The sequence below is a fragment of the Filicampus tigris genome, chromosome 17, assembly GCF_054856515.1.
Source record: "Filicampus tigris isolate MCC_2025a chromosome 17, RoL_Ftig_1.0, whole genome shotgun sequence".
Classification (NCBI taxonomy): Eukaryota; Metazoa; Chordata; class Actinopteri; order Syngnathiformes; family Syngnathidae; genus Filicampus; species Filicampus tigris.
Window position 1 is genome coordinate 16,789,481 of NC_141233.1, and position 20,960 is coordinate 16,810,440.

At 44.0% G+C, this 20,960-nt stretch overlaps 3 protein-coding genes across 4 annotated transcripts in view; all 3 read left to right on the forward strand.

The window, feature by feature from the left end:
• Positions 1-275: 275 nt before the first annotated feature.
• Positions 276-5,194, forward strand: LOC147133775 (15-hydroxyprostaglandin dehydrogenase [NAD(+)]-like). Its single transcript, XM_086057491.1, has 7 exons — positions 276-443; positions 1,409-1,532; positions 2,827-2,933; positions 3,096-3,192; positions 3,632-3,708; positions 3,789-3,946; positions 4,934-5,194. The coding sequence occupies exons 1-7, from the start codon at positions 351-353 to the stop codon at positions 5,070-5,072; spliced, it is 795 nt and encodes a 264-aa protein (XP_085913617.1). The 5' UTR covers positions 276-350; the 3' UTR covers positions 5,073-5,194.
• Positions 5,195-6,436: 1,242 nt separating this feature from the next.
• Positions 6,437-13,653, forward strand: znf346 (zinc finger protein 346). The gene is made up of 7 exons (XM_086057482.1): positions 6,437-6,593; positions 8,048-8,151; positions 8,226-8,321; positions 9,262-9,409; positions 10,434-10,685; positions 10,763-10,862; positions 11,250-13,653. Exons 1-7 carry the CDS (start codon positions 6,485-6,487, stop codon positions 11,548-11,550), a joined length of 1,110 nt encoding a protein of 369 aa, XP_085913608.1. The 5' UTR covers positions 6,437-6,484; the 3' UTR covers positions 11,551-13,653.
• A 3,782-nt stretch (positions 13,654-17,435) lies between these two features.
• LOC147133777 (uncharacterized) overlaps positions 17,436-20,960 on the forward strand; it is a 55,881-nt gene continuing 52,356 nt past the window's right edge. Inside the window, exons 1-3 of one of the 2 annotated variants that reach the window (XM_086057492.1) lie at positions 17,436-17,511; positions 17,749-17,821; positions 17,892-17,968. The gene's annotated coding sequence lies outside the window, so the exon portion shown is untranslated. Of the gene's footprint in view, positions 17,512-17,748; positions 17,969-20,960 lie in introns of both variants that reach the window. The other variant, XM_086057493.1, reaches the window with a different exon arrangement.

Sequence of the window (20,960 nt, forward strand, 5' to 3'; positions counted from 1 at the left end):
CCTTGTGCACACGTTGAGCCCACGGATCGAACCAAACTCCATTTTAAAAAATGTGTTGTTTGACGCTGTACGCCACATGGCTAGATATTACATTATTCAAAAAAAAGATTCCACAACTGTAGAAAACGTAAATTAATTCGGCATTATTCAAAAATGTCAAACTTAAATACTACCTGCTTAACATTTACAGTACAGTAATTGGTTAAAAAAAAAAAAAAAAAGCATTTCCTATTGAGCAATCCTCCCTCCAACAAGTTCGGCCTTGTGGGTGGTGCCTGGCTTGACTACTTAAATATCCACACACCATTAGGCAGACAAGACGTCCACACTTTCAACCAGAAGTACACGAAATGTCACTAGAGGGAAAAGTAGCTGTGGTGACGGGCGCTGCAGCAGGAATTGGCAAAGCCTTCAGCGAGATTCTCTTCAGGAATGGAGCAAAAGTAAGCATAAAAAAAAAAACCTTGTCAAATGTACTGTTTGAGACTGCAGCCATTCGAGCAAGACTCATTTGTAACTTGAATTCAAGCTTCTAAAATGCAAAAAGGCTGTTTCTTAACTATCTCCCCGGGCAAGTAGAAGTTGATTCAGGCAAGAAAACAAACTAAAAATTGAATGCCTGCGGTGCCTGCTGTTAATAATTAAAAGTGGTTTGCTCAAGAATCAAACGCCATCTTTTTGTAAAACCTGCTGAAAAGATTATGCCTAACTTTAAGAATATATATATTTACAGATTTGATATTTTTCCGTCAAAATGTACACAGGATTAACAAAAAGTGCATCTGGAAAGTAATCTGATCCTTTTATTTCCCCAAATGTAATGCTTTTTCAAACTTTTTTTTTTAGAAAATGCAATCAAATAACAACAAAATAAATCCACACCACACCCCATCATGACAATGTTCAGATTTTGTCATTGTGGATTGAAGTGTGTTTGTGTATAGATATCTCAAAAAGACAAATGGTATGTCCATATTCACAGCTTTTGCCATGAAGCTCACATGCATCTATTTTGACAAATCATTCAGCCTGAAGATTTGTCGACAGTCCTAATTGGAGTCCACTTGTGGGCAGTCCAGTTAATTGGACATGATTTGCACAGGCAGACACCTGTTCACCCCATCAGACACCGCCGTGCAGAAAAATGGACAAAATCTTGTGGCCTTTAATTTATTTAAAATATTTGAGGCTGTAATTGCTGCCAAAGTTGAATCAACAAAGTAATGAGCGAAGGCTGTGAGTACTTGTGTGCAAGGTGATGTCTTAGTTTGTGTTTTTCTTAATTTGAAACATTTAAAAAGAATCAACTTTTCCTCAATGGCTATTTGTCTAGAACTTAGAGGGGAAAAATAATTTAAACCATGTAAAATAAAGTGGGTTAAGTGCTGTTGCACGTTGGTCCCTCCAGGTTGTTCTGCTGGATGTGAACGAAAGCGTGGGAAAGAGTGTGATGGAAGCTCTCAACAAGGAGGACGGGCAAGACCGAGCTCTTTTCCTCAGCTGCGACGTCCAATCGGAGGAGCAGCTGAAAGGTATCGTCGGCTCACTTTGCATTACAACAAACGCGCCATAGGAAGTAGCGTCACCAAGCATGAGAAATGGCTCCCAGTAGCATGTGTACATGTCCCATGTTCTATTGTGCTCCAATGGAATGAAAAGCGTCTGTTTCATTGGTTTGCATTCTTCCCCCTGTTCAAACCTGCCTGCATCGAAAGCAACAACTGCACAATCTTCCGAAAGTGTGCCTTGTGAGTCAGTGATTAGCACTGGCGAGAAAATAAGAACCCCGAAGGCATATTTACGCTGCGTTCTGTGGCATGTAACACGTTATCGTAAATGAGACCTTTTGCTTTTGTCATTGTTTGCAACGGCTCACAGGGATCTTAACACTTGCTTTGGTCAAATAACGCCAAGAATTACAGAACAACCAAAAGGTCCCCCTAATCAAGTACAAATGAAAATATAGCAGGGACCAGATGTCTTTTGGCCTCGAATAACCAAGATTTATTTCTGAAATGCAGTCTCAATTTCAACATCGGATTTTTAAGTTGACTGACATGAGGTTTAAAAAAAAATGAAATCAAGACAAACACTGAGATACTTGCAGCAAGAGAAACTGAAACCAAAATAATCTTTGGAGGATTCCTGGGCCTCTATAGCGCAAGAAGAAAAGAATGACCTTTTTGTATCGGTAGCATTATAGTCAATTTGACCTGTGAGAGGTGGTTTGGAAAAATACCAAACACCTTCAAGTTTGTCAAGAGCTGAGAAGGGACCAGCACAATAAACCACAGTACCACCTGTTTAAAAAAACAATTGTCCCAATCCACAAAACCTAATTGAACATGCAGGCTATAGAAAATAGTAGTGGGTTTAAGATTGAGCCCTGAGGGGGTAGATAGACATAGAGAGATGCATATCTTAAATGCGATCAACTCAAATGTTGTAGCATGGCTCTGCCATGCATCCAAAAAGCTCAATATGGCTTTTTTTCCCCCTTTCAGGGTCGCTGTGATTGTGCTATGATGCTATCTGAAGCCAGATTGATGCATTGCTAAAACTTTCATCGGGACTGCAAGCTTTGTTAGCATCTTTGCGAGAACTGTTAACTTTGAAATGGGCCTGTAGTTTTTCTGAGAAGTTGCATGACCGCCTTTTTTAATACAAGTCGGCGCATAAAGTGAGTTCCAGATTTTTGGTACTGTTGGGGCTGGAATCAGTCCTCCATAGGCTCCAAGTCTGGAGATTGACTTGGCCTGTTCACTGAAGTCAAATTCTAAAAAAAGACTCATCTTTTTTTTCCTTCTCCTTCCACCCGTGGCCAAGCTGCTTTCAAGACGACTGCCGACACCTTCGGAGGAATCGACATCCTGTGCAACAACGCCGGCATCCTGAACGAGAAGGATTGGGAGCAAACCGTGGCCATCAACCTTGTAAGAACACATCTGCTGGCCTTCAGTTGGCACTTGTCAATTTGAGCCAACGGATTGTCAAGCTTTATTTTTTATTTTTTGTCGAAATTAATAAAAAATCAAAATAACAATTACGACATCCTCGTATGCAATGAACTGTTACCGTTTACGGCTTTGTGACAGGTGGGCGTCATCAAGGGGACCTACGCCGCCCTGGAGCACATGAGCAAGTTGAATGGCGGTCGAGGAGGCGTCATCGTCAACACTGCGTCAATGGCAGGTGAAGGACTAGACTTGACTTGACATTGGGTCGTCTCTCCAAATGGTGACCAAAAAGATTTGTGCAGCAGAAGGAATTCACTGCAAAGAAATGGATGATATAATCTCTTAACACATGAGTATTTTATAAGTAAATCTAATTTCAACTATCTAAACGACACCCTCCCCCAAACATTTTTAAGAATGCAGCAAAGCACTGAGTATTTTTTATTTTTATTTTTTTGGACAAAGGAAGCTCTTTAAACCACTTGAACAGTTCCTTGGCACCATGAATGCCACAATCTCATGGCAAAGCACTACTTTTGTCTGACTGAAGTGCTGAAGGCTAACAGGAGACGGTTTGTTTTAGTTATACAGTGCTGCAAAAGTTTGTTGGTGAAAAAAACGCTTCCTTGCTCAAACACGGTGGTCGCATCTCAACGTGTTGCCTTCTATCGTAGGGATCAAACCTCTTCTAAGCTGCCCGGTCTACAGCGCCACCAAGAGCGCCGTGATCGGCTTTGCCAGAGCAATGGCGGTGAGCTCCTATTGACAATGCCAAACCAGTACAACCAGTGTGTCGTTTTTCATTTGTGCGTGTGGGTGTGTCCACACCAGGGTGCCTCCACCATGGCGGGCTACGGCATTCGCTTTAATGCCCTTTGTCCAGCTTTGGTGCAAACTGATCTGCTTGCCAGTTTAAAGGACAAACTGGGTCAATTCACCTTACTGGAGCAGCCCACCCTACAACTACTAGACAAGCATGGCGTTTTAAAGTAAGTGACTGGAATTTATTTTTCTTTTTTTTTTTTTTTCCTTTTTCACCTCTTCCTGCAAATCATGTCAAAGTGAACAACCAATCTTTTTGGAGCTGCCTGTTTCCAAAAATGTGCCTGGGGGCGAGGTGTTGTGAATTTCGATGAATTGTGACATCCCAGTTTGGAGACTGCATAATAGCACCCATGACCTGAAAGCTAGGCTGGGTGAAGATCCATCATTTTGAAGCAATTTCATGGAAACACCAACTCAAAGACCTAAGCTAAGCAGAGCTTTTATGAGCAGTCTGTTTCTGAAACCGCATCTGTAAGCAAGCAGTTTTTAATTTTGTTGTAACAATGTGACTAATTTACCTAACCACATGACTCGGCAGCTAAGTAGGGTAAAGATCCATGGTCGTTTTGAAGTGACAGTCGGCTCTGAAAAACTAAACAGAGCTTCGGTATTAGCAGTTTCTCACAGCACCTGATAAGCGGCACATACTCGAATGTTCAAAATGGTTTGAATGTTGGCTGTCAGGGTTGGAAGTATTTTTATATATTTTTGGGAGGGCGGGGCATTGTCATTGCATGCGCCACATGCATGGATCCACTACATGAACACAGTGATTGAATGCTAAGTGTTTGCTTTGGATAGGCGGTACATACACAAACGTTGATCCCAGTTTTTGCTTTTGAGGCCAATACGCTAGCCTGACTGACAAATGTAATTTTCAGGGGGTCGGTGATAGTGCTGCCTCTGCGAGTGAAAATACAGTAGATCCCCAATTAGGCACAGGAGGCGTTATTTCCACTCGTTTATGCATGACACCCCAAGCTTGGGCCCGGTCATCACTGAAATGAAAGCATACATGATGTAGGGAGCAGTGGATGAGACTGCCCCCTCAAAAATGTGCTGTAGTTGACAGCTGGGAACTATTTGGAATTGGGTGAAAATGCCTCCTTTTACAAAAATGTCGCTTTTAAAGTGCCACTTTACATTTTCAGCGCATCCGATGTGGCTGAGTGCCTTCTGGAGCTGGTGACAGATGAGAGCAAGAACGGCGAAGCCCTGATGGTGTCCGCCAAAGGAAAGATGTACACCACATTTCCTTCCATCCCTCCCATCGAACTGGAGCACAAATAGTGCTTTGTCGTCTAATTTGACTTGTCTGCTGACTGAATGTATTAAGTACTGTACAGTATACCCACAGGTGGCATTCCAGTTGAATGGATGTTAAATGTATTAAATATTAAGGCTTAACTGAAGTTGCAGCATTGGATTTCATTACATTCTGCTATTGTGCAAAAAAGGACTTTCTGTGGTATGATTTCAGTTGAAGATATTTCTTATTTCGTCACTTTTACCCCACTCTAACTATGGTATGGCCCATTAATGAATTGCGCAAGTCAAGAAAACAATTTAGATTCGCTCAGAAGTATGAATACCTGAGCTGGGAATTACAAATTGAGCGTTAGTTATTCCTCATGTGTCTGCAGCGTGGGTAATTCACTATTTTTTATATCTACGCATGCATACAATATCGGCCGGTCCGCTTCTAATTTTAGACTGGTGTCCGTCGGCGATTCCGACTACACTTTCACAGGAAACGGTAATATTTTTGTGTTTTAAGTTTATCGACATGCTGATACCGATAGTTTGCCGTGTAGCACGTTCCTATTTGTAAATTGCCTTTTCAAATAGAAATGAGAGCGAGAGTTGGATTTCATTAACAGCTAAGTGGTACTACAGTGACACCTTCAGGTCAAAATGTTAGCTGCACAAGCAAAGGGTTGTGGCTGTTTTTTCCCCTCCAAAACTTTATCGAAACTAACTACATTTATACAACACAAACTGAGTAATTTTATTTTTATTTATTTATTTTTTTCTCTTCACCAAAACATTGTATACACACCTTCTGCATTATCAATTGGAAAAAGGTTTGGCTTTTGCTACCCATTTTTTCATTACTAACACAATTAAAGACATTTCTTATAAATTCCATCAAACCAATTTATATCTGTTTAAGTTTAAGAAAGAATTGGCTATTAATTGCACATTTTGTGGTGAGTTAAGAGAAACAGTCCATTTATTCTGGTCTTGTCCATACAGAAAACAATTGTGGGGCAACACGATTCATTATAGATCACATTTATCTCTGCTCCTCCCTACTTTGGAAACGTACTACATGTTATTTGGTATTTTTGAATATGATAAAATTGCCCACAAATTGCATAAGAAACCAACCACTTTATATAATTTCCTTCAGTATCCCTGTACACTGAATTTTCACAGTTTCTGCCTTTGTATTTGCCCTTAAATTTTATTTCATTTAGCTTCTATATATCCTTTGCAAACTCCGTAGCGTATTGTCAATTTAAGTCGTGTACAATATATTCAAATTTTCAATGTTTTGCATACTGTTCAATCACATTGTTGAAATGTTTATAGTAAAATAGTCATCGTTAGAAAAAACCCACCCAAAAAGTGAGGCTGTGTGGCAAACTCCGCCCCTTCTTTTCGAGCGTCCCCAGGCGCTGCCAAGCAAGCCTGTGAGCATGCGCACTTTTGCGCACTGGCGCTCAAGTGTTTCGGGAGCTCAAATTATGATGGCGGTCGCGATGGAGACTGATCAATTCCCGTACTTGCCTTCGGGGCCAGACCAAGGTAACCAAGTTTTATTGAAGATAAAATTACCCCTCTTCCCCACTTTCCCACTCCCCTTTTTTTTCTGTTGCCGTCCTTGCGACCGCGCGCCGCTTGTTGCCGAAGTCCGGATGATTCAAGCTAACTTAGGCTAGGCTGGCTGAGCTGGGCTAACCGCAGCCGATTCGTCGTCAAGGTCGACGACAGCTCGTCACGCTGGGCTGCTTTCGTACAATGACGCCGAACGGCGTTGAACGGCGCTACCTCGGCGTCCGCTTTCGTTGGCGTTTTATTTGCGTTTGGCCCCGCTGACGGGCGACTTGTGGGCCAATTGCGCGGTTTCGCTACTCGCACGTTGAGATCGTTAGCTCGTGGCTAAAAGACATGCTGCAATTAGCCTCCATTCATTTGTTGTATTATCGCCACCGTTGACTCTCACGTTAACACTTTGGCAATTTGGAGTCTTTGGTGAAGCTAAAATGGATGTTTTTATGCAATGTGTGCCACATTTCAAAGATTCTTTGATTTGCATGAGAAGTGCATTATCGAGGTATTTTGTAAAAAGTTTCAAACTACCTGTATAGCAAAATCGAGAATATTGTCTGGTTCCCAACTTTCCAACCTTTTTGCGGTCGTGTAGCCCCGAACCTATTTCTCATGCTATGAGTTCCCCTTCACTCATGTTTTGATGATTCCCCGAAAATGGAACATAACACAACTGATTATTAAATGAAAAATGTCTTAGTTTCCTTAATTTAAACACCAGGCCTTGTCTTCTTAACTCAAGTTAAACATGCAAATACATACGTCGATTTGAAAAGAAATATAAATAAAATAAAAGAATAAACCTGCTTTCGTTATTATATAACTCTTATACCATTTACCACAAAAAAGCCCTGAAGCTCCTTTTAATAAGTCCACTTTAAACAGGCTGTTCTGCCTTTTGGGCGAGTTTTGGTTGATTTGTTCAAACGCAGATTTCACTCAGCCAAACAAGATTTTATACCAAAAGCTACAAACAACTATAAGGACGTCTTGCATCGTCTCTCCAGATTTTAGCTCGCTGTCTAGCCCCGACTAAGCCCATACATCTTAACGAGGACATTGAAATATTAGGAACACAACTAATATTCAGACCCATTACAGAAGTTTAACTTTGTTTCCATCAGTCATCTGAGCTTTAATGAGACATTTGAGTTGACATCCACCGAGAGAAAACTAATCATGAATCTTCACAGAAAACGAGAATAACATGGCTTCACGATATTGGAAAAACATGCGATGTGGGTGTTGAATTTTGCAATATCGATATTATTGCGGTATTTTCAAAAAGAATGACATTTTTATCACCTCATGAAAAAAAAAATTGAAAAAATTTGAATAGTACACCCCCTTTGTTAGAAAGTGTGCATCTGTTTACTATACTTTTGTGTATTTTGACATCAGCTGTCTCTCTTTTGCCCTCCCCGCTGTAGTCAATCAGATGATCAAGGAGCACGGCAACCTGTTCACAGATAACCTGTGCAGCGTCTGCAATGCCGTCCTCATCTCCGAGTCGCAGAAGCTGGCTCACTACCAGGTTGGCATCGTGTTTCGGTAATGGATCGCAGGTGGGGTTCTTTAACTTGCGCTCCTGTTTTCGCTCTCTTTTAGAGTAAGAAACACGGCAACAAGGTGCGACGGTACTTTTCCATCCAAAACGAGAGGGAGCCAGAGACAAAAAAGTTCAAGTCTCCATCCTCTGTCAGTGTAAGTGAAGTCACTCTGTATTTTTTTTTTTTTTTTGTGCATATCCAATTGTCATGCAGGTGAGTCTAGGGTTTCCAAGGGTTGGGAAAAAAAACAAAAACACTTTTGGAACTATTTCAAATGGGAAACTTTCCATGTGAATTAATAACGGAACCATTGGCAGATGTGGTAAGTAGCAAAAATCTGCAAATAATTGGCATAAAGCTTTGTAATTGCAAATTTCCAGTTTCCCCATTGTGGTACTGATACAGTTGTCTTATCTTATATTTTGTATGAATGCCGTAAGATGGTGGCAAAGCACTTCAAATGAAGACGATCATAATGCATCAACGCCATGCATCTAGCATGTACACAATCATGAAGCCCAGCCATCCATCCATTGTCCAGTCCGCTTATCATGTTACATAAACTGTCGTCAATTGTTCAGTTATTCGCCACAAATTAACCACTTTCACATGAGGCTCATCAATTGTATTAGCTCACATGGAAACGGGTACAACTCGTCCAAGAGACATTAAAAAAAAATAATGACCAACAGATGGAGACAGAAGGGGAAGCCCGACGGCACCCTGAATTTCTTAGATGAAAAAGAGAAATATTAGGAAGGGAGAGGAGGAAAAAAACAGTCCCAAACTATTCCCCTTTAAGGGCGGGGGAAAGTGTGGGTTTGAGGGGGGGGTCTCTGCAAACAGCCACATGAAGAGAAGACAGAACAAACGAAGACTCGCAAACTTGCACATACTTGCATACCAGCTCAACTGACACACTAACACCAACTCGGGTGACATCAGACATGGGCAAACAAATATGCCCGTCTACCTTTGAACAATTCCTGGAACTTTGCCTTCAGTTTGCCTTCTTCCCGTCCTTGGTCCGTTTGCGTTTGGCTTCAATGCATGGAACAGGCTCAGTTCACCAAGTGTTTGTGCTCGTCTTTCAGTACGACACCAACAACGGCCAGTCGGACCCGATGAAAATCTGCGAAATGTGCAAGATGACCTTCACATCCCCCGTCATGGCGCAGTCTCACTACCAGGGCAAGATCCACGCCAAGAACCTGAAATTTAAATTGGTGGACCCTCAGACCCGTACGTACACAACCGAGGTCCCCGGTTTACGCCGCATACAAAGTATAACACGTGTTACTCAAAGCAGTCATCTCAAACCAATGTGAATACAATGTAAAGAATTAAACAGTTTGTGCATCATAATTCTTTGAGACGATGCTGCGCCTTGGCCACCAGGGGGCAGTATAAGACGACAAGATGCTGCGTACATGGAGACGGTCACAACAAGGCTCATTAAGCTAAATGCAGATGCAGGCCAAAGAAAAAATGCCTGTGATTATTGTTAATATTTTGTGCCTTCATGTGTCGCTCCACATTGATGTTCAAATATGCGCTGCTCAAAGGGTTAACACCGTGGTGGTGGTGGTGGTGGTGGTGGTGGTGGTGGTGGTGGTGGCGGTGATGATGATGATGATGATGATGCTGCTGCTGAACGCCATTGCTGTTCATTAGACGGCTGATGCCGTTTTGCATTGTTAGCATTAAGCTAGGTGGACTTAAGGCGAAGTTATGCGTTTGTTTGAAAAGGACAATGTGTCGAATTCAGTGCAATCTAGTGGTACACTAATAGAATGCGACGACCTAAGATGGAAGCGCGTGCATTTTGGAGCACACGTCAAGCCTGCCAACCGTTTCTTCAGCAGGTGCAAGAAAAATGTCATCACAAACAATGTCTGCTATTCCCTCAAGTCATGAAGTAAGTTCATTGCGTTATGTTTGTTTCATGAAGCTTAGCGTTTGCGTTTGCTAAATTTGTCTCCTTGGAGTATCCGTCGCACAAAGATGGCAGCGAAACATGGCGGCCCCCTGTAGGGGAGGCGCGCACTATGCACGTACGATTATATCAAAATAATTCCCTTGATGCGGTAGTGCATATTTTTTTGCATATTGTTGAAATGACCGTTGAAAAATCTAAACATTCTACACATTGTCCCTTTTAAATACACAATTTGTAATTGTCTTTTGTTTTTTTTAAGTTTTGACGGTCAACTGGACTTTGCATTAACCCGCTTGAAGACTTTTTTTTTTTTTTTGCCTTTACCAGTAGCCCAACAGGCCGCACCAGCTCCATCCAAGAAGAAAGCGGCGGCGGTGGAGGCGGCGCTGCCGTCGGCGCCGGCGGCAACTGGCAACAGTAGTCAGGGGGATGACAAAGACCCCGACCGCTTCTGCTCCATTTGCCAGGCGTCCTTCAACAACGCGCAGATGGCTCAGCAGCACTACTCGGGAAAGAAGCACAAAAAGCACCTGGCTAAGCAGGACCTGATGAAGCTCTACGGCAAACCCGCCACACCGGGTCAGCACAATGTCGCAAGAGGAGACCTTCCTCTTGGAATGCAGCCATATAACTTTTTTTTTTTTTTTTTTGAACAGCGTCGACAGCAAAAGGCTTGCCGTGTACACTCTGCAACATTGAACTCAACTCTGTGGATCAGTACCAGTCTCACATCAGCGGGGCCAAACACAAGAACCAGTACGTGCACCGCAGCTTTTCTCTCACTCAGCTTATGCCCATATAGAAAACAAGCGTACATCTCTGGTTCTCAAACTGTTACACAAAGTTGCACCTAAAGAATGCTCAAAAGTCCATCCTAGCAAGTAATTCTAATATTGCAAGCCACTGTAGGATTATGCGCGGTTTCAGCGTAAATATCAGGGCGGGGGGCTGGGGGGGGGTGGGGGTGTAACAGTGATGACAATGATTCAGTGCTGCAATATTTCCAAAATTGCCCATCTTCATGGAAACTGAATTGGAAATTCACCGGACAATTTCCACCTCTTTGCGACCGTATTAACAAGCGCTAGTGTCAACCTTGTGGCTGGATCCATCCAAATGACACTCCTTCTAACTTGATTCCAGAATGAAAAAATCGGGCCTGACCCCGTCCGACAGCCAGCAGGCATCCGCTCCCCAAAACAAGTGCAGCAACACAGACGGCCAGACCACCGGCGGCGATGGCGATGGCGACGGCGACGGCGACGGCGACGACCAGCCCGACAACGGATCCTACCAGCGCGGCTTGTCCGGTGAGCAGTTGGCGCCGGGGGAGGACCAAGATTTTGTGACGGAAGACAACCTTTTTGAGACGGAAGAAAACTTCTTTGGGATGGGAGGCGACATTTTTCCCGCCGCAGATGACCAATACAATGAAGACAGCTAGTACGCCACTACCAACGACTACTAGAACCACAAGACTGGGTTTCGTCCTGGACTATGGAGGATTCGGTCAGGACCCGGAACAATAACAAAACCTAACACTCCCACCAAGCCCCCCCCGCCCCCCCCCCGCCATCTCTCCCTTATACAAAACCATCTTTTTCTTACTGTAGGAGCCTGAGCCCCCAAAGTGACGTTTCATTACGTTTTACTCCAAATCCTTTCAACCTTCCAGAAACAAACGCTCGTCAGTCTCTCAGCATGCGGTCAATTTAGCAACATTCTCCTTGAAAATTCACACGAGTTTACCTGGAGAACCCGGAAGTCTGCATATCAAACGATAAACTTGTTGGATATTGTTACTTTTACCAAAACAGCTAACGATGTCGTGTCACAGCTTAGCTTCCATTGGATTTATGGTTGTGTGCGACGGTTTTAGCAATCTTTAACCGTTTATTTTATTTTATTTTATTATTTTTTTTTTTTTACAAGTCCTTGAGAGCCTTTATGCGCTAAAAATCTGCTTCTTTTTTTTATTCTTTTTCGTTTTTTGACAATTATGCCCAAAGACATCTGGGAGAGGCTCCAGCACGCCCGCAAACCTTGTTTCAGGATAAACGCTTTGGATAATGGATGGCTGGATGGATGTTAACAAACAAAACAAAATCAGTTTGCGGTGTCGGCACTAGCTAGCACGACTACACGAATGCGTTTGGAACACAAGCCGCTTTTCCCGCTGCACGTCACCAGCTAAGACTTGCTAAGAAGTGCTAACAAACAACAATGGAGGAGAACAAGATTCCCCTGTGTTTGCTTAAAGCGGGCAACACCCTTGACACGCCGCGGGATAATCCCTCTAGATAAACTTCCCATAATTGGGCTTTAGCTGACTTTGGTAGGCGGGGGTCAAAAATGATCAGTGGTCGTGGAACCCCATATTAAAATTGACAACTGGAGCATTTTCAGAACAGATCAGAGATGAAAAATCATTCTTAACACACCCCGGGATAAAGTTAAAGAACTCCAATAATTTGACCTTTGATTGCAAGGTGGTCATTGGTATGTCATTGTGTGTCCCCTTCTTTAAAATGATCAAATATCTCCTTTCAGATTGTTCAGCTAGTCGTTGCCCTCAACTGTTTTCTGGAGACAAAAAAAAAAAATCCCTCACCCCTCCCGCACCACAGGATAATCGTATAGATTGTGTTGTGCGCGCAGTCCACTTGGAGACGGACCGAGTCTGACAACATCTCGTACCTGCTCAACCGGTGGAAGAGCATCAATAGCGAATGGAGCAGTGGAAAAGCGGCTTGAATAATTGTGCGTTCAAACTAGCAAAAGATGTCGGTCCTGCCGTCAATCCTAACACCTCCGAACACTGGAAGTATTGTTTGACACTGAGAGGAGAAGTAGTTCCGAGCAACCCCTCTTCTACCTTGGTTTTTTTCTCTTCTGCCTGACTTGTTTTTACTCCGCTTTTGCAGCGAATGACGGTCAATAACAAACCAGTCCTGCATTTCACAGCGTCTTCAAGTGATGTCAAAATAGGCAAGTGATGTCAGTGAGTGTCATCAAGTCCTAGCCGTTGTCGACTGGGTGCACATTTTACAACCGAATGTTTGCGCAACGGCACAGGTGTCAAACTCAAGGCCCGGCCGGGGGCCCGATCCGGCTGAATACTAAAATTGCAAATTGCCTTCACTTTTAAAAATGGTGAGAAATTGCAAGTTGCCCTTTAAAAATACATGTAATCATGTTTAAAAAAAAAAAAAAAAAACGTTTTTATTGGCCTCTGGTTTCAAAGCCAGCTATTCGACATTTTGTCGCGTATGTGAGGCGATTATAACTTTTGAAGTCAGGGTCATAAAGGCCCTCCGACGGAAACCATGCCAAACGAACGATGTGGCCTGCGAAAAAAATGAGCTTGACACCCCCTGCTCTATAGGAAGAAAAACAAAAAAAAAAAACCTGTGAGTGTTTTTTCTTTTTCTGCTGTACAGCTTGTTGTCATCCTCACTGGTCGTGATGCTTTGGTCATCTTACTTTCTGCCCAAGTTACAAGTTGTGCATCCGTTACATTAAAAGAAACCAAACATCCTTTCTCACAGTTTTCTGCCTTTCCTTGATTTCTTTCAAGTCGATGTTTCTCCCCTCTCACAACAGTAGCGGCGTACTGGTCAAATACTTCAGAAACAATCATACACAGGCTCGCCAATTAGAACACGAAAACCTATTTTCGTATACAGAACGTAAAAGTTGCACTATACAGAGCGATTAGACAAAGGCAATTATTTTTCAGGGTGGTCAATGACCACATTATTGTGACATCTTTTTGATTGTCCCCTAATCTCGTGTGAAACTAGTAGTACACGGAGGAGAGCGTCATTATGGAAAGTGACATCAAAGTAGAAACGCATGCGAGTGCTACAGGCCAGGCAGGGTGACACCATTGCCACACGGTGGCGCCCTTGCTCCTCCTCACAAGTCTTTGGTGCCAGTGGGCACTTTGTGTCACTGCAGACATGAACGCGTCACCGCCTGACTGCAAACTAAATGGCAGCAAGAGGACGCTCAAGTGCGTTGACCCAGGCGGGAAATTTACTGGCTGAGATTTTTGCGTGTTTTGACCCCCCCCCCACAACCCGCTGACAGCTTTAAATCTCCCAGGCTGACCCCCGGGATGGAAAGCTTTGGGCTGAATTCCACAAAAGACACACACACACTCTCATAGATGGACACAATGGTTACACTATGCTGTCCTGCGGAGGAGACAGGATGGGAAGTCACTTTGCCCATAGAAAGGTGGTTTGTCCCCGAACCCCCCACCCCCACCCCTCCAAGACCCCCAAGCGAGGGCACAAGTTGCTCTTAACCCTCTCCAGGCAGGTGTTGCAGATTCGCACCAACTAATTGCTAATCCCCTAATTAATGCACAATCGTAATACCCATTGTAAGGCAAAGAAACACCGTTTTTTTTCCGGGTTTTCTATTTCCGACCCTTTTTTTTCTGACACACCTCCTGGGCCACAGTGACCCATTTGAAGCTCAAAAAAGGTTCTTGGTATGAAAGCCCTTCTGTTTCACTCAATTCCTAATGTACTGTCATTTTATTTATTTTCTTCATTTTTGATTAAAAAAAAAAAAAAGCATCAGTACAAATCGTCTGGATTTTAAGTCGGCTATATCTAATTCACGCTAACACGTCAAATTAAACCAGGATTTTTATTGCTATTGCTGAGAAACATCTGTACCACAAGTGTTACTAGTCAGATATAAACAGTGTTTTATTTGTCGTTGTATTCCGTTTCTGCCACTTTGGGGTAATTCAACACATCTTGTGTCACACTGACTCAGCAACACTATTGCTGTTACCAAGACCTAAACTTAACACAAGGCTTAATAACTATGTACAAGCAGTATTTATTGAGATTTTGCGACGCTGTTGGATGATTAAGCATATCCCGACCGGGTCAGATTGACCTGAGAAAAATAGTGCTGTTGCTTAGAAACCAACTTAACACGAGGGTTAGTAAGTAGATACAGTGTAAACAATATTCATTGGCATTTTCTGACGTTTTGGGACACTTAACATACAGAACTCGGGTCAAATTGACCCATAAACGCTATCGCAGTTTCTGAACAACTTCAACTGTCGCCATCGTAAAAAAGTCCTTTCAAAACCTTCCTGCTATGGAAAATGTACAGATTTTTTTGTTTTTAGGGCTATTTCCAAATATTTCAACAATTGTTAACTACGGTTGATAGTAAAATGTCAAGACAATCTGACACTCGGTGGCAAATGTGAATTTTATTTGAACACTCTTTTCCTACAAGTTATTTGTAAAAACAAAAGGCCCGATCAACCTTACTGACAAATGTCGAAGGCGTGATGTGAATTTACTTTTCACATTGTCGTTCAAATTTCAAATGAATTTAACTACTGATGATTGTGAAATGTCAAAACAATAAGACAATAAGACGCGAATTTCACGTCAACATTCTCGACTGTCCTGCAAGCTTCGAAACGCTTCAACCGGTCCGATGTACGAGTAAACGATGTCCTCAATTTTTTAAAAAAATTTTAAAAAATGGCGAGCTGTCAGCAAAAAAGATGAAGACGGCAGAGACGTGTTTGCAATAAAAGGCAAAAGGCCTTTTGCCGGATAATTGCCGTTGAACTGCCTATGACGCCCACTCACACACGCGCATGCATCTGAAAGCGTGTCCGTCATTCGCCACATTGCTTTGCCACACATGGCAGCGCACGCGTGCATGCGTGTGCGTGTTGCAGGTGGCTCACTCGTCAGGTTACAGTCCCACTAAAAAGAGTCCAAGTGAAAATTTGCACGGCTCACGATGGAGTGTCGTCGTGTATGTCTGTCATCTACTTGTGTGCTCATTTTGTGTGCCTGTGTGGTGTGTATGTTCTTTCTGTGTGTGCACGTGATAAGCGTGTTGCCTTTTGTGTGTGTGTGTGTGTGTATATAGTGTATTTTTGTATGTTGCATTGTGTGTGTGTTTTTTCATGTGTGTGTGACCAGCCGCAGAAACCTGACCAGCCGCAGTCTGCTGGACTTGTCAGACACCTGTTGGCCCGCACCCCCACCCTTGTCCAATTCACCCCCTCCACTCCTCGCCCCCTTCGGACACTCGATACGCGGGGGGGGGGGGGGGGGGTCGTTGGTGGGCGGGGGGCTGAAGGGAGGGCCGAGGAGGAAGGCGAGAAAGGGAGAAAACAGCTGGATCAACTGAACGCTTCCTCTTTGGGTTTCCGCTCCCGGCCGGACTTGCCAGGTCCGTCCTCCCCGCCGGCCCGGGTCCATCCGTCACGTTGGCCGGGGTGGGGTGGGGTGGTGGTGGTGGTGGGGGGGTGGTGACTAAAGCCTCTGCCGGAGGAGTCGGTCGGGGATGTTGCAGAGTGGAATGCTTTTCACATGGCAAAGTCTCATTGGCCCCCGAGGGACACCAAACGTTCACGTCTGTGCCAAAATCAGCATCACCCATCCATGTTTTTTTCAGAGGCGCGGCCGAGCTGCAGCTCTTCCCGGCTGTGAGTTTTGGCTCGCGACACCTACAGGCGCTACCGCGGAACTGCAACAACCAGAGCACACCTTTGTGTGTATCGTTGTCGTTTTGATCCGCAGGCCAGATGCAAAGACAATCTGGCTGTCTTTGTTCCAATGTTTGCCTCTTGCCAACCAAGGATGTCAAATGTCCTCCCATCTCATGTCTTCAGGTGGTCCTATCACAGAGGATCCTTCTGTCCGACGTGCGTTGAGAGCCAATTTGCATAACCGCGAGTGTCTGTTGTTGTTCTCGGTTTTTGAGAGCTCACGTGGGAGGCCTTGTTTGCAGATCCGTGCTGGAAGAGAATCTTAATGTGTTGAGACAATCGGAGCGGACCGCTCACAGCGCCACCCAAACTGTTGAATGCCTTCTCTTTTCTTTTTCTTTTTTTTGTCTTTATGTGTGGGGTCTGTAACAGCCAAATAATCGTCGAAGATGTGACAAATCGTAATGTGTGAACAGCAGACCTGAGGGCGAAAGAGCAACAGTGTTGTGACACGTAATACTTCACAGACTTCTGTCTTCCTGTCTGCACTTGGACTTTTCAAAGGCCATTGGTGATTTAGTGAGTCTAAATTGTCATCATTGTGATGAATTTTCCAGGAACAAGCAAGACAGTCTGCGAGGAAGGCCCCCCCCCCCCCCGCCCGCCAGCCCCCCCACCCTCGAAGCTGCAGTCGGGGCGACAGGTGAGCCGTTCCGCTCTTGGGCACGTTTCCCTGATATTCTAACCTTTTGCACTTTCCCAGAGAGACACCACTTCGTCTTCTGTGGACACGTGTTTCTGGGGGCAGCCCCATCTCCCCCCCACCCCAGTGAAAAGTGAAACAGTGTGGCCCGGAAAAAAAAGCTCATCGTCAGCTTTTACAAGGGAAAGCGCCAGAATGTTTCTTTGTCTGTAAGCATTCATGTCGGTGTCAGTTTTGGCAAGTGGTGCAGTGGCTCCTGAAGTCCAACAGATGGCATTGAGGATGAAAACAAAACAAAACAAAACAAAACGAAAAAACATTGAATACAGAGTAGTGATTCCATTTCAAAATGTTTCTCAAGATTGTCCATAGCTGTGAAATTTGAAATGAAATGACATTTTTGCCTGTAGTTGTGACCTCCTCGTCTGCCTTTGTTGATCTTTCAGGGCCATTTGGACGAACGGGAGGCCAGACAGCCACGTTGATCTTCACCTCATGACAGACAAGACTTCCTGATAGGTACGAAATCCATCATCCTCTCTACAAATCTCTTTCCAATAAAGTTTTTATTTTTTTCCCCCCCGTCAAGTTGTGAGCCATCCGAGTTGGCTGAAGAGAGGAAGGACGAAAGAACCGCCCCTCGCCACTCCTCGCAAGGATCAAAAGGTGAGAGGGACCCGGGCAGCTTTTTTTCGTTGGACTTTGGTCATGTCACTGTTGAGGAGCGCGCAACGTTGTGGGCGGCGGCTTGCGGGTTCCGAGATCGTCGTACTTTAACTCGCCAGTCGCATGAGATCGCCTTTAATCATCGATCGGGTCAAGGAGTTGAAGGGGTGTGTCTTGGGGACCAACCGGTCCAGGGTCTCTCTCCCCAAAATCAGGCCTTCCCATTGACAGATTGGCAGCCAGCCCAGGTTTTGCCCCCACTCAGCCGCAAGTCAAAGGGGTCCAGGCTGTACCAAAAGCTCCGCGTATTTTTAAGAATGGCATTCGGAATCAACAGAGGGCGTAAATATCTTGGTCCTCTTGATTTGTTTTGACACTGGACAGTTAGTTAGCAAATGAACAACAATTTTGATACTGGGGTAATTGTTTCGAGACCTTGCTTTACTTAATTGTCCAAATTTGTGGAATTTCAGTCTCAACAGTAAATGTTGAAAGCAGGCAAATTCTCATATTTTCCCAAATATTTGAAAACATCTGCTTTTACTTTGGAAAACAATGATCAGCATTTTTGCTGATTCAGCAATGATGCAATTCAAGACTTTTGTTAGCAAAGCTTGATGACTTCTTTTCAGGCTTCCGATTACAAACTGTAGCACCACCTGCTGCCTTGGCATGCACATGACAACCTAAAAGCGTGTTTCATGTGCATAGCGATGCTTTTATTGATTTCGTAAAGTGTCAAATATTTTTTTTTCGCACATGTTCGTGTCGCCTCATTCATGTTTGAGTCCTGCCAGCAAACAAGTGCCCACCCAGCCAGCTGCTTCTTGCGGCCCCCCCACAAACCGACATGAACGGCATCAGTGTGAAGTGCCAGATTACCCAACATGCCCGTATTTTTTTACACCCATTCACTCACATTCAGCACCTCGCCGGAAGGCTCGTAACTTTCACTCTTTTTTTTTTTTCTTTCTTTTTTTTTGTGGCGTAAGCCAGGAAATCCTGTGTTGGCGATTGAGGCCTTGATGCTGTGCGTATTGTCTGCTTCCCCATTGATGCTCTTCATTCAACTGTTAAAAAAAAAAAAAAAAAAGTGTGGCTGGTGCAGCGTGTCAGCGCACCCTCCAGGGTTGTTTGATTTAAATCAAACCCTCCTCCTATAGCAAAATAAAAAAAAAAAACTCAAGCGTTGCCCTTGAAATAAGAACAATTGAAAAAAAAAAAAAAAAGTATCCAAGAATTTTGAATTTGTCGAACTCAAGAACTCAATAAATAATAAACCAAAGTCCAGACAGCGGATGCGCATTCCTTTGGAGGCACTCGCTCCTCATCTCCAATTTTTGCCGTTCGTTCTTCTCTCGACGAGTGACTCGAGTTCTGCCGCTGCAGCGTGCGCCCGCTTGTTATTGGGGCCGCTTTATGAAGCTTCAACCATTGTTTCGCCCGCCGGTGGTCGGCTGACTACGACTTGACAAAGCGCTTGATGGAGCAGATGCAGAGCGACAACATTTGAAATGTAAATATCGCCGGCCGTCAGGTTCAATGAATCGTGGCCGCCCGAATTGGCAATTGTCAAACGCCCTCATGCTGAAGACAGGTTGTAGGAAGGCTAAAAAAAAAAATAATAATAATAATAATAATACGCCTCCGTGTTTGCTTCCTGTGTGCGGTGTAGCGCCCCCCCGCCCCCCCGCCCCCCTCCGACGCCCTTCCTGCCTCCTTGTGTTGGCCGGAGCCACGGTATGTTTTCATGGTGCATTTCCCCTCTTCCGCGGCGGACGTTTTGCAGCGCTTAACACGAGCAGATTAGCATAGCAGTCTCCACAGGAACCTTGTCAGCATTAAAACTCCACTTCCTCTGCAAGCGCTTTAACGGCATAATCGCCCCCCAAACCACTACACCCGCAACTCCCCCCTCCCTGACTCCCTCCTGACCCGCCGGTGCTGACAGTATCGCTAATGATGCAGGCCAGTCGACAGGCCACCGATGCTTTGTTGAATCTGGCCAGCCTTGCCTCCACTTCCTCCCACTGTAAAATGATCAAGACGCGAGATGGAAAGCAACTTAAAACAACCATTTTTCCTTTCAGAACAAGCCGTCAATGCGTGTTTAACGCTTTGGGCTCTACGCTGGCCATTTGTATCCGCCTAAAGAACGTAAAACGTCTGCGTAAAGTATTGAGTGCCACTTCCCTTAACTCATTCATTGCCATGGACGATTTTACTCATCTTTTCACAGTCTAGCCATTCCAATCCCAGGAACTTATTTATATTGTTTTCAAATTTTTAAAAAACGTTAACGTAAAAGAGGGTCTGAAAATGTCTGGCAGTGAATGAGTTAAAAAAATCAAAAGGCAAAATGTTTTTGTGTGATTTTGGGGGCTAGGACAGATGAATGGCATTTCCATTCATTTCAGTGGTGAAAGAGGATTTGAGATGCAAGTGTTTTCTTTACGAGCGCGCTCACGGAATCAATTCAATTTCACGGTACCGCTGTAAAAGGGGAAAGAAATCGGTTGTGAAAAAACAAACTGGAATTTGAAGAGTTGGTGAATAAAAATGAAAGGGCATTTTAAACTAACAGAAAGATCTGATGTTAGTTACGAAAAATACAGTAAAACAAGGAAAATGTAAAAAAAAAAAAAAAATTGACCTTGATCAAGCTGAAAGGTTCGTAATATCGAACAGGGACTTTTGGTTAACGCTGTTTGTGTTTTTTGCTGTTCAAGCAAAAAAGGAGAACCAGTGTGTCGAACCACAATGTTTACAGTTGTGCAACCACAGAGGAAGGAGTTTTTTTTTTTTTTTTTTTTTTTTTTGGAGGGCCCACCAAGCATGCATTCCAAAACCCGCCGTTTAATGCTCTGAGCTGGTCGAGCCAACAAAAACGCAATCTATTCTGTTTCCGGCATATTTGAGGCCAACCGAGGTTTGCGTCGCTGCCACGTCTTGCCGCGGCAACTCCAGCCCGAGGCCCGAGGGCGATTAAGAC